A 17,898-nucleotide genomic window follows, 5' to 3' on the forward strand; every position below is an offset into this window, starting at 1 on the left:
GTTTGCATTCACAGTAAGTGAATCTTATGGTGTTCTGCTACTTGGACTCCAATCAGGTGTTATCTGTGGGGAAATCTGGTAGTAAGTATTCAGTTTTCTTGCAGCAGCACCAACGAGAAAGCTAAATATTTCAAGGTTCCCATTTAAATCAATGGGTTGACTGTGTAATGCAGGGCAGGTCCTCCAAAACAAGAAATGTTTTATGTAACTGCTCTGCCCTCTAGCTAAGGGTGCATTCACACGAACGTATATCGGCTCGGTTTTCACACCGAGCCGATATACGTTGTCCTCAGGTGCAGGGTGGGGAGGCTGGAAGAGCCCAGGAGCAGAAACTGAGCTCCCGCCCCCTCTCTGCCTCCTCTCCGCCCCCCTGCACTATTTGCAATGAAAGGAGGCGGAACGGGGGCGGGGCTAAGTTCCGGGAATTAGCCCCGCCCCCGTTCCACCTCTCCCCATTGCAAATAGTGCAGGGGGGCGGAGAGGAGGCAGAGAGGGGGCGGGAGCTCAGTTCCTGCTCCTGGGCTCTTCCAGCCTCCCCCCTGCACATGAGGACAACGTATATCGGCTCGGCGTGAAAACCGAGCCGATATACGTTCGTCTGAATGCAGCCTTAGAGATGGGCATCCTGAACAGAGGACCTGCTTTATTAATTCAGAATTGATTAGTATACTATCTCCAAACTAGACAAACCCTCTAAACTAGGGATGGATCAAGGAATAAGCACACACATGTTTTTTTTTTTTAAACACAACTTTTGTAGCCGGCGTTTTCTGCATTTAGCTAAATGGTGTTTCGACATATCAAAGAAATAATGTTCAAAACAGATTATACAGAGGAATTGTCTAAAAAAATCTGATGCATATTCATATATATATATATATATATATATATATATATATATATATATAAAAAACAGGCAGTACACCAAACACAAGCTTTTAGGTATGCCTCAGTGCTCCCGTAACCGAGGAGAAAACAAAGCAGCACTTACGTTCTTTACTTTTGGGCAGAGCACTCATGCACAAGAGATCTTGTGTCTTATCATATCCTGGGAAAGGAAACTGCACCTTACAAATTTGCCGTGCCCTTGCGGTCACACATCAGGTGCATGGGGGCCATAATCAACACATTTCAAACTTCATATATTTGATGTTGGCAGATTTCTTGGCACTTGCAAAGTGCTGTTGCAGCCTTTTTGTATGTTAGCTCTTGCATTACAGTCGCAGTACCGTGCACTTGCATAAATTTAGTTCACTTTGTTGGAGAAGCACCGTCTAATCTTGTTTGTTTTATATACATAAATTAAGAAATCAGAAACATAATAAGAGGAATTGTCTGCATTATTTTTCTATAATAACACTGTGTTGTGTGGGATTTATATTAGCTTAGACCTTTGTATCATTGTATTATGGAAACACTGTAATTTGCCATTAATTACTGCTATTTTGTTTCCTAGGAATTCGATAAAGACAATATTCCGTCAAAGGTTATTGCCCAGATAAGAAGAGATTTTATCAGCAATCCGGAGTTCCAGTCAGCTGTCATTAAGAATGTCTCTTCAGCCTGTGAAGGGCTTTGTAGCTGGGTCAGGGCCATTGAAGTCTATGACAAGGTTGCCAAGGTAACGACTGTGTCCTAAGATTCTTCATAGGCATCAAACTTTCATCTTGTTAAATTTGTATAGGCAAAGCATGGTGAGTTGAATGTTAATACAATATAAGGACGGCTCGGTTCTTTCCTGCTTCTTTATTCATACAGGCTTGGATGGTTTCCTAGTCTCACACTCCACTTTGTACTATAGATGTATAATTTAACGTACATATGCACAAACCTTGCAATCAATCAAGGTTTAGTATATCTATATGTACGGTATATATACATGTATCCTGTCTTCGGCTATCTATGCATACAGCTTTAATCTGGCGCGTCTAAAGTACTGTTCAGACTGTATATAGGAATAGTCTGTGAATGATATTTTTTACTTTTTATGCCTAAATTTTGCTTGTATTGAAGTCAGGACCAGTACATCAGGGTTAATAAAAAATATGCAGTATTGTGTGGAGATGCCAAAATAATGCACGGTTATGTTCCCGGGGGATCTTTTCTGTTATCTTTCTGGCAAACTTCTTTTGTTTGTTGACTTGAAGAATGACAGTTTGATTACTACGATCCCTGGCTGAAAGCAGATCTCTCATTGGCGTGTCAATCTTTGTTGATTATCCGTCACAGGGTATAAGCCTTAATCTTAGTGTTGTCTGTATATTGCAGGCTTTTTAATATCTTCATCAGAGCTGTTTCATGCCTGTCTTTTATTATTTTCATTCATTGAGAATGACTTTACTACAAAGGGCCAGTACGGCTTTAAGCTTGAAGGTCACAATAAGTTCATTCAAAACATGAAATACCAAAAGGACTGAGTACAACATAGAGAAATATAGCAGTGTGCCAGTCTGAAGACTAGTCTACCCTATGTTGTATATCCCAACGTGATACACCTGTAAGGAAATGCAGTGCTGAGAACTGAACAATACCAAGTTGTGTGATTCACTCCCACTTTTATGTTACCATGTTTCCCTCGAAAATAAGACAGTGTCTTATATTAATTTTTGTTCAAAAAGGTTTAACTTTTTTACATGTTTAGCTGCCTGGACACTATTTAAATTGACTTTTTAAATTAACTGTTAGCAGCGCTTAATTTTGGAGTAGGACGTATATTTCAAGCATCCTCAAAAAGCCTGAAAAATCATTTTGTATCGTGAAAAATTCTAGAAAAATCATGCTCTGTCTTATTTTCAGGGTATGTCTTATTTTCAGGGAAACAGGGTAGTAAATTAGTCAAACACAACATATTTGCGAAGTATATTAGAAACTTGTACAAGTTAACATTATATAGTATTAATAAAGAGATATGAAATGAACATACAATTTATATTCTAAATTATTCTTAGTTTACAATTATTTTTCCTAACATTGTTTGAATATTTGCTTCTATAATGGTAAACTATTACCCACTATCACTATGGGTCCACTAAGCATCTCCAAAGAAACAACTGTTGTTGAATCATGATGATCAGTGTTGAGAGAACGTTTCAAAAGTTCGGTCCGAAGAAGTTTGGTCCAAAAAGAAAGTTCAACAGCACTCCTAAAACTGGTGAATAACACTATCTGAGAGCTATAGTAGCCCAGAATAACACTCTGAGAGTGTTATATTAGGCTTTTATGGCTCTTCAACAGTCTTAGATACCAGTGTTTGGGACTAGTGTTTAGAGAACTGAAACAGTAGAACCCTGTTTCAGGTAGAATTTTGCCAAAACCTACACTGAACTTTTAGTAAAGTTTGACCCAAAACAGAGTTCTACTGGATTTGTTCTCTCAACGCTAATGATGATTATCATAATTGGTATTACTAATAGTAGTGAAAGTAGTAGTAAGGTTACATTTACAAAATGGTCTTGAAAGGGCTATCTGAGTGTACGCCTGGATGCTTTTCAGTACAGTAGAGATTACGAGTTCTGAGACATACTGGCCAAACATTAGCCAATAGGTCACCATTTTAACATATAATTGGCTAACAATAGTCTATGGGCCCATCAGCACATACACCAAGAGAGTTATCTCTCATATAAACCAACTGTGTGCCCTCGACCTAGTGTATATTGAGCCCAACAGTGTTGATGTTAGTATATTGTATTCATTTAATATAATATTTTGTTTCATTTTGATCAAATAGGATAAATGCATTTCTTCAATATATATTTTTTGCTTCGTCGGAAATAACATTTTTCCCTATATTGTTCACTTAATTTCTAAATGAAACAAAATCTCTGTTTCATGAAGTTTTATAAACTGTTCTTAGGTGAAATCCCATGCAATTGTTAGTCTAACCCAGTCCATAAAGTACATCATGTACATTTCATTTTCCAAACATATTTAGCTATTAGACCTTTGCACCATCCATTCTTTTATTGTTAAAGGTCATTTGTGTTATCACCTTGTCACAAATGATGAGAGTCTTTACTATATCAAGAGAAATCCATGCTGGCTAGCTCTTGTTTTATGTATGCAATGTGCCGAAAGGCAAAGCAAAGGGTCTTCTATTAACAGGAGGGTAGTAAATATTTTAAATGGGACATTGAAATGTGCTGCTAAAGAAATACCTTATTTCATCACCTTTGGTCAGATATAAGATCACATAGGTGTAAATACAGACAGAGATATGTATAACGTCTCAAATACCGCTATGAAATAGGATAGTGATGACGCTATATTTGTTATACATTTCATACAAAAAAGATGGCAGGAAGGGAAGCAACTTTTTAGCGCTGATTACAAAACTACAAATTTTGTAGCATAAACAACAAGTTGAACTTTTTTGTTTTCAATGTTTCTATATTTATCTTCTTAAAAGATTGTAGCTCCAAAACGTCAAAGACTGGAAGCAGCGGAGACCGATTTAAAGATTCACATGGAGAAACTAAAAATCAAGCGAAAAGAGCTAAAGGAAGTAACCGCTAAACTAAAAGATCTTCAGGATCGGTTATCCCAGAAACTAACAGAGAAAAAAAGCCTTGAGGAAAACATAAATCTGACCATGTAAGTAGTTTGCAGAGTGTCTGAGGTTGCCTTACCTATGTCACTATGTGATTTATGGATTTTAAATGTTTTGTCATTTTATAAATATTTTTACTTCAATGGAAGCCGTCCGTGCGGGATCCACAGGAAAATGGAGCATGCTGTAATGTCTTTCCGCGCATGTGATCCATAAAAAATCACATGCGCATGCTTTTTAATGTCCTGCGGATGCTAATGCATCCCTATGGGCGACTTGATTTGTGGATCTTCCATGCGGGTTCCGTAAATCAAATCCGCCCGTGGACATTGGGCCTTAAAGGGGTTGTCCCGCGGCAGCAAGTGGGTCTATACACTTCTGTATGGCCATATTAATGCACTTTGTAATGTACATTGTGCATTAATTATGAGCCATACAGAAGTTATCAAAAGTTATTTACTTACCTGTTCCGTTGCTGGCGTCCTCGTCTCCATGGTTGCCGTCTAATTTTCGCCGTCTAATGGCCAAATTAGACGCGCTTGCGCAGTCCGGGTCTTCTGCTTTTCTCAATGGGGCTCCGTGTAGCTCCGTGTAGCTCCGCCCCGTCACGTGCCGATTCCAGCCAATCAGGAGGCTGGAATCGGCAATGGACCGCACAGAAGCCCTGCGGTCCACGGAGGGAGAAGATGCCGGCGGCCATCTTCACCGGGTAAGTAAGAAGTCACCGGAGCGCGGGGATTCAGGTAAGCGCTGTCCGGTGTTCTTTTTTAACCCCTGCATCGGGGTTGTCTCGCGCCGAACAGGGGGGGGGTTGAAAAAAAAAAAAAAAACATTTCGGCGCGGGACAACCCCTTTAATGTTCATGTTTGACACGTTGTTAGACATTATGTAACAGATTCAACTTTATATAACATCTCAATAATCATCAATAGTGCCTGTGTCACATCAACGTATTTGTACAGCGTTTTGTGTGCGCAATACCGAATGAATAGAACCCATTGATTTCAAACACGTATTTTGCCTGGGCATTTTGGTTACACAAAAAAGTACACAGCATGCTTTATATTCCTGCGCACTTGTGCAGCGAAAGAGCTCATATTGAACTGCTTGCACTAATTGCACATTTCAATGAATGAGAGCACAGTTGCGTGTTTATTTTATCTTCTGCGAGCGCAAATGTGCACAATTTGCACGTGCAGAAATTACACTAAAACATGCACATTTGCAAAAATACACAGCGGCCATTGCACAAATACACAGGGCAAGTCTGTGCGTAAATTCACTTATATCTGTGTGACACCGGCCTACATTTAATTATATTACATGTAGGAGGTGAATAACGGATCCAAACTTTTTTAAGGACTACTTAGTAATCTAATGTTTGGTAAGGTCAATGTGGGATTCTGCAGTAAGTATTCTGTACTAAACCATAATCTTGCTATGGAGGGTTATAAGGAGGGTTAAAGGGGTTGTCTCGCGCCGAAAGGTTTTTTTGTTTTTTTTTGCATAGGCCCCCTGTTCGGCACAGGACAAACCCAAGGGATGTGTTAAAATAAAAAAAAAAATATTACTCACCCGAATCCCCGCTCTGCGACTTCTTCCTTCTTCCTACTTCTTCCTTCACCAAGATGGCCGCCGGGATCTTCACCCACAATGCACCGCGTGGGTCTTCTCCCATGGTGCACCGTGGGCTCTGTGCGGTCCATTGCCGATTCCAGCCTCCTGATTGGCTGGAATCGGCACACGTGACGGGGCGGAGCTACGGGATGACGCGTAGAAGGGGGCGGAGCCAGAACGCCGCTCGTGCCCGGACGACCAGAAGGGAGAAGACCCTTCTGCGCAAGTGCGTCTAAAAAAAGCAAGAAGACCCCGAAATTAGACGGAGCCATGGAGACGGGGACGCCACCAACGGTGCAGGTAAGTGAATAACTTCTGTATGGCTCATATTTAATGCACGATGTATATTACAAAGTGCATTAATATGGCCATACAGAAGTGCTGAACCCCACTTGCTTTCGCGAGACAACCCCTTTAAAATGTTCTTATCTGATAACTGTTACACTGAAGCTTTAAAAGGCAAGGGACTGATGTAAAAGGATGTAAGTGGACTTTTGTAATTGCATCTTTAGAATTGTGTATCTCAATGTGATTTTTCTTTATATGGCACCAGTTGCAAAGCCAATGCAGGTGCCAGATTTTGAAGCTGCACTTTGGAGACAGGGGCATAACTATAGAGGGTGCAGGGGATGCGGTTGCACCTGGGCCCAGGAGCCTTAGGGGGCCCATAAGGCCTCTCTTCTCCATATAGGGAGCCCAGTACTATGAATAAAGCATTATAGTTGGGGGCCCTGTTACAGGTTTTGCATTGGGGCCCAGAAGCTTCAAGTTATGCCTCTGTGCAGCATGGTTTAGGTATGGGTACGGGTACAGATACAGATAAAGGGGGGGGGGGCAGCTCACCTTTTGCATCAGGGCGCCTGAGCCTTTAGTTACGCCCCTGCTTGGAGATAAAGCACAGTATAAACACTGTGGCATAAGGTGCTTATATTATTAGCAAAAAATTAATAAGCTGGTTATACAAATGAATATTATGTTCAGATAATAGCAAAGCCTTAAGCGGGCCATACACTTAAGATAAAGGAGACTACTGTCCCTTGGAGGCAGATGCCAGGGGAAGTTGTGATCAGGCTTGTGGATTTCCCCAGACCCAGATAAGCTGCTGCCAGACACCTTTTCCCACTGAAATAAACATGCATGCTTAGCCGAGTATTAATGGCCGGGTTTAGTGAGTGCAGAGTTGCTTTAATCATAGGGCAAATAACGCACATGCATTGGGCCCCCTGGCAGCAGTGCCATTTTCAACTACGTTTGCATCGCCTGGACATGAATATAGTTGAAAGCTTGGAGCAGCTTTTTTAATCACCTGATTTCTCAGAGATCAAGATATTACAGGGCCCCTCAGTGTCTGCAACTTATTTCTAGCTCACCTGTCACCTGCTCTCCAGTTTCTCTTAGGCCTCATGTCCACGGGAGTTTTTTCAGCTCGTATTATACATGCGATGCACAGCTGTGTGATACACGATGAATGGAGTCAATGAAAAGAAATGGACTTTCATTGATCTATTTACATAAATGTGTAGACACTGCATGTAGATACACACGAGAAGTAGATTGCAGCATGCTCTATTTCTGGGAATACCATGCAGCTTGAGCCCTATACTTTTGTATGGACAGAGTACGCAACGCTGTGCATATGCAATACGTTGTGTAGGGGCAGCGATTCATATGCAACCCCAATATGGACATGAGCCCTTACTGTGAGGTGCAGGTGACCAGTACCAGTCACACCAGTAACTCTTGAGTTGTTGTTCACTGTGCTCTGCTGTTTCCATAACTCAATTACTTCCGTGGAAGTTACAGAAAGAGCATGGAATTGCCAGCTCAACTGTTTTCATAATCTAGTCCACCAGTGGTGGCAGCGTGAAGGAAGTCTAAGGATCCCTGTTCTGTAGAAAAGCGTAAGTCCCAGACTTGTGATCCTTAAAGGGGTTGTCCCGCGGCAGCAAGTGGGTCTATACACTTCTGTATGGCCATATTAATGCACTTTGTAATGTACATTGTGCATTAATTATGAGCCATACAGAAGTTATAAAAAGTTTTTCACTTACCTGTTCCGTTGCTGGCGTCCTCGTCTCCATGGTTGCCGTCTAATTTTCGCCGTCTAATGGCCAAATTAGACGCGCTTGCGCAGTCCGGGTCTTCTTATCTTCTCAATGGGGCTCCGTGTAGCTCCGCCCCGTCACGTGCCGATTCCAGCCAATCAGGAGGCTGGAATCGGCAATGGACCGCACAGAAGCCCTGCGGTCCACGGAGGGAGAAGATGCCGGCGGCCATCTTCACCGGGTAAGTAAGAAGTCACCGGAGCGCGGGGATTCAGGTAAGCGCTGTCCGGTGATCTTTTTTAACCCCTGCATCGGGGTTGTCTCGCGCCGAACGGGGGGGGGGGGGGGGTTGAAAAAAAAAAACCCGTTTTGGCGCGGGACAACCCCTTTAACTATCATATATATTTATGACATATCCCATGGCTATGCCATAAATGTTTGAGATAGGAATATCTTTTAAGTTGAACAATGGATGCTGATGGAAATCTCAAAGTTTAAAACTAAAGGCCCATTTACACTGAAAGATAATCGCTCAAATGACAGTTTGAGTGACAGTTTTCAGAGATCATCTTTGCATAACTCTAAGTGGCTAATTAGTTACTTAAGAGTTAATGCAGGCAGAGCGGAATACTGCCGCGATATCTCGGAGAACAATGCAGCTGTTTTGTAAATGCAAACAGCTGCATTGTTCTCAGAGCTTACAGCTGGTGTCCCAGCGGGATACAGAATACTATCAGCGCCACCCTCTAAGAAAATCAGCATGCGGTGCTGATAAGAGTTATTGGGGATTTCTAGCTTGCTAGAGATCACCAATGAAGGAACAGTGCACGATGGCAGCACGTTTAGACCGAATGATTATCACTCAAAAGATGGCTTTTGAGCGAATTTTGAGCGATAATCATTGTGTCTAAATGGGCCTTAACTGTGTTCTTTACGTTAATGAAGTGCAATGCAGTTATCACATGAGACTGTATGGATAATAATATACTTCTTATAGTATATATAGGGCATTTTAAGAGAACAAATGATATCTTTATTATGTTGAAAAATGCAGAGAATAAAACCTGTTTGCACAAAGAACCTTAATGTGATCCTGTGCAGCCGCTATAGGATCAGTTTACCGGATTACTGTGCTCATTGTCACTAATTATAGTAATGGACATAGAAATTTGGTAATTATACAGTTATAGAAATGTAGGTCAGCAAGAGAACACATTGAGTTGCAGAAAGACACAGTAGGGTGCAAAGTTAACTGATTTACTTGATATAGAATGTGGAAATATATTCAGGTTGCTAATACAGGATTGAACGGAGAATGATAACAGAAATGCTTTCTCAATCAAAGGACTCTTACTTTGATTTAGTGTTTCAGATCTTGGTGATTTATAGGCTTTCATCTTTTCAGTTATGCCTTGCAAAAGGTAGCTGGTAGTATTGCATTTAGATAATGTAAATGTGTAACCTGTAAAAATGAGTTATCAGCCCTTCTCTGCCTATGTGCTTTCTTTCGGTATTAGATGACACATGAAACACAACGGAGGTCCTCGTGCAACTAATGACTTTGTCAGGCAGTATTACAATACAGTGCTGCCCATTAATGTCACTTCTCCGACTGCTCACTGTTTCTGACCAAAGATCCAGATTCAGAATGTAAATGAAGCTACGTGTACCAGCAAATTCTAAAAATACTAACCTAATCATTTCCAGTAAATTATCCTGTCAACTGGCTTTCGTACAAAAGTAACAGCTGGATAGCAACCTTTGCACGGCAATGCGATTAAGGAAAAATGCCCATGCTGCTTTAGAACTGTTCATAATGCCATAATAGCCATTTTCATAACATATTTTTGTTACTTATTTAAGGTTGAAGCTGGATCGAGCGGAAAAGCTAATTAACGGGCTTGGTGGAGAGAAGCAGCGTTGGAGGGGTATAGCCATACAACTGGAAGATACATACCAGAACATAGCGGGAGATATGTTGCTAAGTGCTGGTGTCGTGGCTTATTTGGGTCCATTCACTGCCGAATATCGACAAGTATGTAGCGCTGTTTAACTAATAAGACATGCCTTTGTATACATGTGCATTAACTGCAGACTTATTATATGTGTACCATACATTTCATGGAGCTAATTGTCACTTGACATCCATTAGTTGTCCATTAAGCAGGAATTACGTGGTTATACAGAAGCTTAGAAAGCAACCATTTATATAACTAGTTAATAAAATGCTTACATCTCCTACTTTATCAGCAGCGCCGGACTGGACTTCTACATTTTTACCCGTTATCTCCCTTAAGATTTACCTTGCAAAATTAAATAAAAGACTTCTGCGCTCAGGTCTGTCTGTATACATGATTCACTAATGAAAAAATGAAAATGACACTTACTGAACGGAGGGGTATGGTAAAACTATGGACTCCCCTTCCTCAATGAAGAAGCCAGAGGTAGCGAAACCAAAATGTAGAAAGTCCTTTTAATGGTGATAGACAAACGAACATAGTGGGCTGTAATGGCATGCAATGCGGTTTGGGGTTAAACCCCCTTTCCCAAGCATAAATAATAAAATTATATATGCCCCCCAAAATAGTAACATTAAAAACTACGCAATGGGCAAGTCATCATATGGCTATGTCGATGGAAAAATAAAGCATTTATGCCTTTTGAAAATTGGAGATCAAAATCCCCAAAAATCGCCACATCCTTAGGTCCAAAATGGGCCATGTTTTTAAGGGGTTAACAGAAACAGCAATACACCTTTCTGTTCAAGTTGCTTCACTTTTATTTTTTAAAACCCTACATTTTTTACATGCTGTTAAGTCTTTTTGTATGCCCACATTTTGCTCCAGTAGATTCTATGTATTTTTTTATATTCTGCTGGTGATGTACTATTCCATCTGAAAGGCTTTGATAAAGACCACTAGAGTACATTCACAAAAGGACAAGAATAGCCTGTGTTTTTCCTCACTTTAGTTTGCTTCAAAATCATCATGCTTTATCGAGCAGGAAATGAACTGGCAATAAACACTAGGCACACAATTTAGGGATGGAAAAAGAATTACAGTCTGCTTGTATATTGACATGGGTTTAAGAATATTTTGATTAGGTGTTGAAATTTCAAGTAATTTGTTCCTAATTGTCTACTTTTGTGTTACTTTGAATGTTATTACAGTAAATACAATGCAACTTTTACCAAGTTTTTGTAGTTTAAGGAGTAACTATATTTCTGAAGCTGTAAATGTGAATATGCACACAGGGACTTTACACTAGCTGGGGATCTTCTGCAAATATATACTTGCCATGTACGTTGCTATCTGTAACATGTACTGTATACATATTATTGTGTTACTACATGTACATTATATGTTACTATGAGGGCTTCTTCACACGGCATATGGGCAACTACGCTTGCAGCTACGGAGCATAGTGCATATAAACGAGGTAAAAAAATATATTTTTTTACCTTTCAAACTCCGCACTTTAAAAAAAAATTATGCCCATGTGTTTAAGCCCTAACTATCTCACCTGTACCCCTCGTACAAGTTGGCGTTTAATCAAGAAGACCTTTATCCACTTCTCTGGAATAACCAAAGGGATGACTGGAGATGGGAAGGGCGCCCTGGATCACCAGGAGCCCTTATCAGTTATCCAGTGGTAAGAAGAAAAAGTCACTCCGTGATTTAGAGCGCGTAGTGACTTTTTTTTTCTGTGTATGGTAAATATCCCTAATAACTAACAGCAAACATATATCACAGGAACTTCAGTGGAAGCTAATAATGGTGGTGTTCTAGATATTCCATATTTCTCAAAAAATTATTTGGGGATTTAAACAGTTTTTCAAAAATGTAATTCAGTCTTGTAACTAAAACTATAAGCATCAAATTGAAGTGAAAATTAGCTTGACACAGCAACTAAAAATATCTGATACTTGTTTTATTAGGTTTGATCTCAGGGTAGACATACACTTTAGATATAGATTGGCCTATGCCACTGATTTCAGCAGGACAGGCCATTCATCTAAGCTGTACATCATCCTCCCAATCTTGACCTGATGGCAGATGTCATAGGATATAAGGTTCTGGTAGTTAGATTTCAACCATCAGAGCCTTTTGTTCTACTGACTCTGGTGTGTGGCAACAACCTTCACCCTAGATCACACTTGCACGCTCAGCTGAGCCAAGCATGGATGTGAGTGGAGACTTCAGGAGAGATTGCCGATGGCCAAAGGAGTATTTGGCTGATATCTATCTTGTGTAACATAGTATGTTAGGTCAATAAAAGACATATGTCCATCTAGATCAACCTATTACCCTCGCAATGTTGATCCAGAGGAAGGCCTCCCTCATACAGACGTTTTTGTACAGCGTTTAGCGCTGCCCTTTCAGCGCTACGCTAAACACTGTACAAAACTCCCATTCATTTAAATGGGGCTGTTCACACAAGCGTCAAAACGCAGCTTCTTCAACGCTATGTTCTATCTTTGGCCATTTTCAGCCCTGCATTACCAATGAAAATGAATGGGCAGCAGTTTCAGTGGGAATTGAAATCCCTGCCTCCAGCAATAAATGGCTCTGATTGGCTGAGGCCACTGAGTGTCAGGGCTCGATGCACCAATCACAGCCATTCAATGAATGGCTGTGATTGATGCATCCTTGGCTGCATTTTCAGCTGTGCTGAAAATGCAGCCAAAATGTTGTCAAAAATGCATGACAGCGCTGCTGAAATCGCAGTAAACACAGCGTTGAAAAACACTGTGTTTCTGCAAATGCCTGTGTGAGGGAGGCTGAAAGCAAAGAAACCCAATGAGGTAGAAGCCAATATTACCCATTTAAGGGAAGAAAAATTTTCTCCTGACTTTAAGTCTGGCAATCAGAATAATCCTTGGATCAACAACCCTCCTGAAGTAATTAGTGACAATAAAAGTAATATAGTAACGCTTAAGAAATGTATCCAGGCCCCTCTTGAGCCCTTTTATCAAAATCACTATCACCATATCCTCAGGCAGAAAGTTTCAGACTCTCACTGCTTTTACAGTAAAGAACCCCCTTCTATGTTGGTGTAGAAACCTTCTTTCCCCTAGACGCAGAGAATACCCCCAATGCCCCCTTATCACAGTCCCATTACTGGGTTTATATAGATAATGTATTTTTTCTAAAGTGAATAACCCTAACTATGATAAGCTCTCAGGGTGTTATAGTCCAACCATTCAATTTATTATTGTAGTTGCCCACCTTTGAACCCAGGCAAGCTCTAATATGTATTTCTTGAGTACCCAAGAACCCTTCTTGGGTGCTGAAGCACTGTACAGAATATTCCATGTGTGGTCTGAGCAGGTATTTGTGAACAGGAAGAACAATGTTCTTGTCATGTGTCCCTAGACCTCTTTTAATGCACCCCATCATCCCATTAGCCTTGGCTGCAGCTACCTGACACTGGTTGCTCCAGTTAAGTGTACAGTTAACTAAAATCTTCAAGTCCTTTTCTGTGTCTGTGTTACCCAGTGTTTTTCCATTTATATGGGTAGCTTTAAATGTGATGAATATAGTCGAATAAGAAACTGAAATATAAAGTTCCTCTGCTGACTGTGGTCAAAAGAAAAAACAGAACTTAAAGTTTTATTTTCTTTACCAGAAATGTCTGAAATGATCATAAAAATGTGAAAATAGTATAATTTCTGCTAATTTGTTATTTATTAGAATGTTGCTACTCTCCTACCGCTTAATAGTATTAATTTTTATTGAATTCAGGACATTTTAAAATGCTGGTTCAATATGTGTCAAGACAAAGATATCCCGGTCTCAGATGGATTTGCACTTTCGGGTACCTTGGGAGATCCAGTAAAAATAATGGAATGGCAATTCCATGGGCTTCCGAAAGATAAGTATGTCAGTTGTGTTCTGTAACATGGAACAAATTATTGCACAAGGAACAAATTCAAATTCACCTTTTTGTTCTTAAAGTTCCTCTCAGTCAATCCCTCTACTGGTTACCTGTTACAATGAGATGTGTCTTTCCTTACCGTTTCTTTTGATTCAACATATCCTAAGATGTGTGGTGCAAGATAACCACCTCAAAAAAATAGGATTTTCAGATACTCAGTCACGAGTTGTCTATCCTATGTGTTTCTGTTTGTGGCCATTCAGTGGTTTTGCTGTCATAATATTATTTTTAATTAATTTCATGAGTTCTTAACTAAATTTGAGCTAAGGAGTGGACTAGAGATGAGCGAGTATACTCGCTAAGGCACATTACTCGAGCGAGTAGTGCTTTAGCCGAGTATCTCCCCGCTCGTCTCTAAAGATTCGGGAGCGGGTGACAGGTGAGTTGCGGCGGAGAGCGGGAGGCAGCGGGCTGGAGAGAGGGAGAGAGAGATCTCACCTCCGTTCCTCCCCGCTCTCCCCCGCCGCTCCCTGCCCCCCTGCCGGCCCCCGAATCTTTAGAGACGAGCGGGGAAATACTCGGCTAAGGCACTACTCGCTCGAGTAATGTGCCTTAGCGAGTATACTCGCTCATCTTTAGAGTGGACGCATCTCTGTGTATTGTTTTTTAGTAACACAATCTGTGTTTATCTAGTAATACATAATGCTAGTGCTAAATAAATCAATTGTAACTTAGAAAGCAGTTGTTTTTTTCAGTTTTTCTTTAGAAAACGCCATAATTGTGACATCAGCTCAACGGTGGCCACTCATAATCGATCCTCAAGGACAAGCAAATAAATGGATTAAAAATATGGAAAAAATAAATAAAATTCAGATATGCAAAGCTACAGATGCAGACTATCTACGGACAGTTGGAAACAGTATACAGGTACTAAAACAGTAAACATGCTGGGTTTTTTTCTAGATCTTGAATTATATTTGCATTAACATTAAAATCTGAACCGCTAAGTGAAAGTGTGGTTAATTCTTTACACGTTACACTGTTTAAGTTATAATTACCTTGTTAGTCTCTGTCATCTTGTCGAGCTCTTTATTATGATTTATGACCCCAAGGCACCTGTTCACCACTCATCTCATGGCTTTCTGCCTATTCGGATAATTTTGAAAATATTATGAACAATTGGCTGCATGAATGTTACAGTGCTGGCTTGTATGCTTTGTTTGCAAATTGTGCCTATTACAAGAAGTCAGTTCCTGTATTTACAGCTTTTTGCACTTTGGCAATGCATATTTTTTTTAAATTAATTTTAATGAATTGTGTTTACATCCTATTAGCCTTACAAAGATGAATGGCTGCCACATCACACATTAAAAGGGAAAAAAACAGTCCCATTCTATGACTGATGATTATTTAATGTAAACTGGGTAATTTTAATTTTGGCTTTTTCATGGACATGTCTTTTCCCAGAACAAATGGAGACATATCTTAGTGCATGTGCACACATGAACGTGTGCTCCTCCCAGCTGCAGCTGTTTATATGTAGTTCATATTTTCTGGAGATCAATCATATGTAAAGATCCAGTAGTTAGTATTAATATGTTCAGCTACAGATAGTTAACTATATAAACAGTTTCCAGTCCTATATAGTCGGTGGAAAATTCAGTGCTTGGTGACTAGTGCCTAAAGGCCCATTTCACGGAACAATGATCGCTCAAAATTCGCTAAATGACAGTTTGAGTGACAGTTTTGAGCAATCATCTTTGCATAACTCTAAGTAGCTAATTAGCTACTTAAGAGTTAATGAAGGCGGAGCAGGATGCCATCACTATAGCTCAGAGAACAAAGCAACTGTTTTGTATATGCAAACAGCTACATTGTTCTCAGAGCTTTCAGCTGGTGTCCTGCTGAGAACTGCCAGCAGGATACCAGCTGAAAGAATACTATCAGTGCCACCCACTGAGAAAATCAGCCTGCGGCGTTGATAAGAGTCATCCGTGATTTCTAGCATACTAGAAATCACAATGAACCAATAATGCATGAACAGTGCCCGATTGCCACGTGTTTAGATGCAAAGATTATCACTCAAAAGATGGCTTTTGGGTGAATTTTGAGCGATAATTGTTGTGTCTAAATGGGCCTTAACAGGTCATGGTTCAATGCCTGATTCCTACCCTAAAGCATACACAGATAAAGTAATGACTTTCATATCTGCCTTAGGCCGCCTGCACATGGGCGGAAATCCCGCAGCGGGATTTCCTGCGGGATTTACGCCACTAAAAGCCTGCATAGGAGTGCATTACAATACGCACTCCTATGCAGACGTCCGCGGTTTGGCCGCGCGAAATATCGCGCGGCAAACAAACCACGGCATGTCCTATTTCTGTGCAGGGCTCGCAGAGCCTCGCACAGAAATGTCACTCGCCCGGCCGCTGGCTCCGGTCTGCGCATGCAACGGCTGCCCGGCACATAAAAAAGCCGGGGCCGCCAGGCGCGGGTGAGTACGCGCTCCTCCCTGCAGGCGCTCGGGTCGGGTCCTGCGGCGAGAATTCTCGCCGCTGGATCCGACCCGCCCGTCTTCAGGCAGCCTTAGGGTGCCTGCACATGGGCGGAATTTCTGCCGCGGTATTTTAAGCACATTGTCCGCCCCTGACTGCAGCCAATATACTTCTATGGGGATCCGCAGTTGTCCCCAGACGGACGGATTTGCATCACGGATTTTCACGCGCTAGAAAAAAAACACGGCATGTACTAATTTGGGTCAGATTCTGTGCGTGGAGACTCCAATACAAGTGAATGGGTGCGTTTTTTCACGCAGTACATCCGCGGTGCAGCTGCAGATGAAGGCACTGGTTGCTATGACATTAGAGGAAGTAGGCGTGGTAGGAGGCTGCAGGTTTTTCTGTGCGTTTTTTTCCGCAGCACATCCGCATATATCCGCGCGTGATTTTCACACATCCGCAAGTACATTTAGGTGCCATACGCAGGTCTCCTGTGCGTGAAAATCCGCTGGCATAATCCGGAACGCTCATGTGTAGGCGGCCATAATCAGAATAGATAGTAACTTGCTGCATTGTCAATTGGCAACTAGGTCTCACACTATATCTTCTAGAGAGTGGTTCATTATTTTGCCAGTTGAAGTCCTAATTAATGTTGAGCGAATCGAAACAGTGAAACCCTGTTTGTGGTCAAACATTGCTAAAAGTTTGGTTCTGCGAGAACCTGAACCTTGGGTAATCCAACTTGGCCAAACTATATTTAAAGAATTAGAAGGAAAAAGAAGAAGGAAAATGAATAAGGAAAAAGGCAGAAAAATTATCTTTTTCCTTATTTTTCTTTCTTCTTTTTACTTCTTCTGTTCCTTTTTTTCTTTTTCTTTTTTATCCTTATTTTTCTTCATTAATGTTGCCTTAAAACAGCTCCAAAGTACTTAGATACAGTCCTAAGTGTCATTGCAGTGTTATATGGAACATTTCTGACTCTTAAACAGTATTTTACACCAATTTTAGGGTTATTGATGAAGTTCCAATTCAGTTCATACCAAACGAAACATTTTGCCGAAATTCGGCGAACCGGCCTAACTGAACTTCTCAGAAGTACGCTTATCATTAGTCCAAATACTCCTGCAGTATGTATTGTCACTTTTCAACTTTTATAGTTAACATTATTTAACATCCCACCTTTGCTAACTGTACAACATATCTTAGACACTCATTTAACACTAGAGATGAGCGAGCATACTCGCTAAGGGCAATTACTCGAGGGAGTATTGTCCTTAGCGAGTACCTGCCCGCTCGGAAGAAAAGATTCGGC

The 17,898-nt window shown here is 40.9% G+C and overlaps 1 protein-coding gene across 1 annotated transcript in view; it reads left to right on the forward strand.

The window, feature by feature from the left end:
* The window catches only part of LOC136610023 (dynein axonemal heavy chain 3-like), a 1,175,415-nt gene that overhangs the window by 968,916 nt on the left and 188,601 nt on the right, over positions 1-17,898 (forward strand). Inside the window, exons 62-66 of the mRNA XM_066589293.1 lie at positions 1,457-1,621; positions 4,409-4,593; positions 10,075-10,246; positions 13,956-14,089; positions 14,844-15,015. Coding sequence (XP_066445390.1) covers positions 1,457-1,621; positions 4,409-4,593; positions 10,075-10,246; positions 13,956-14,089; positions 14,844-15,015 — 828 coding nt within the window. The remainder of the gene's footprint in view (positions 1-1,456; positions 1,622-4,408; positions 4,594-10,074; positions 10,247-13,955; positions 14,090-14,843; positions 15,016-17,898) is intronic.

Source organism: Eleutherodactylus coqui, chromosome 2 (assembly GCF_035609145.1).
Source record: "Eleutherodactylus coqui strain aEleCoq1 chromosome 2, aEleCoq1.hap1, whole genome shotgun sequence".
NCBI lineage: Eukaryota > Metazoa > Chordata > Amphibia > Anura > Eleutherodactylidae > Eleutherodactylus > Eleutherodactylus coqui.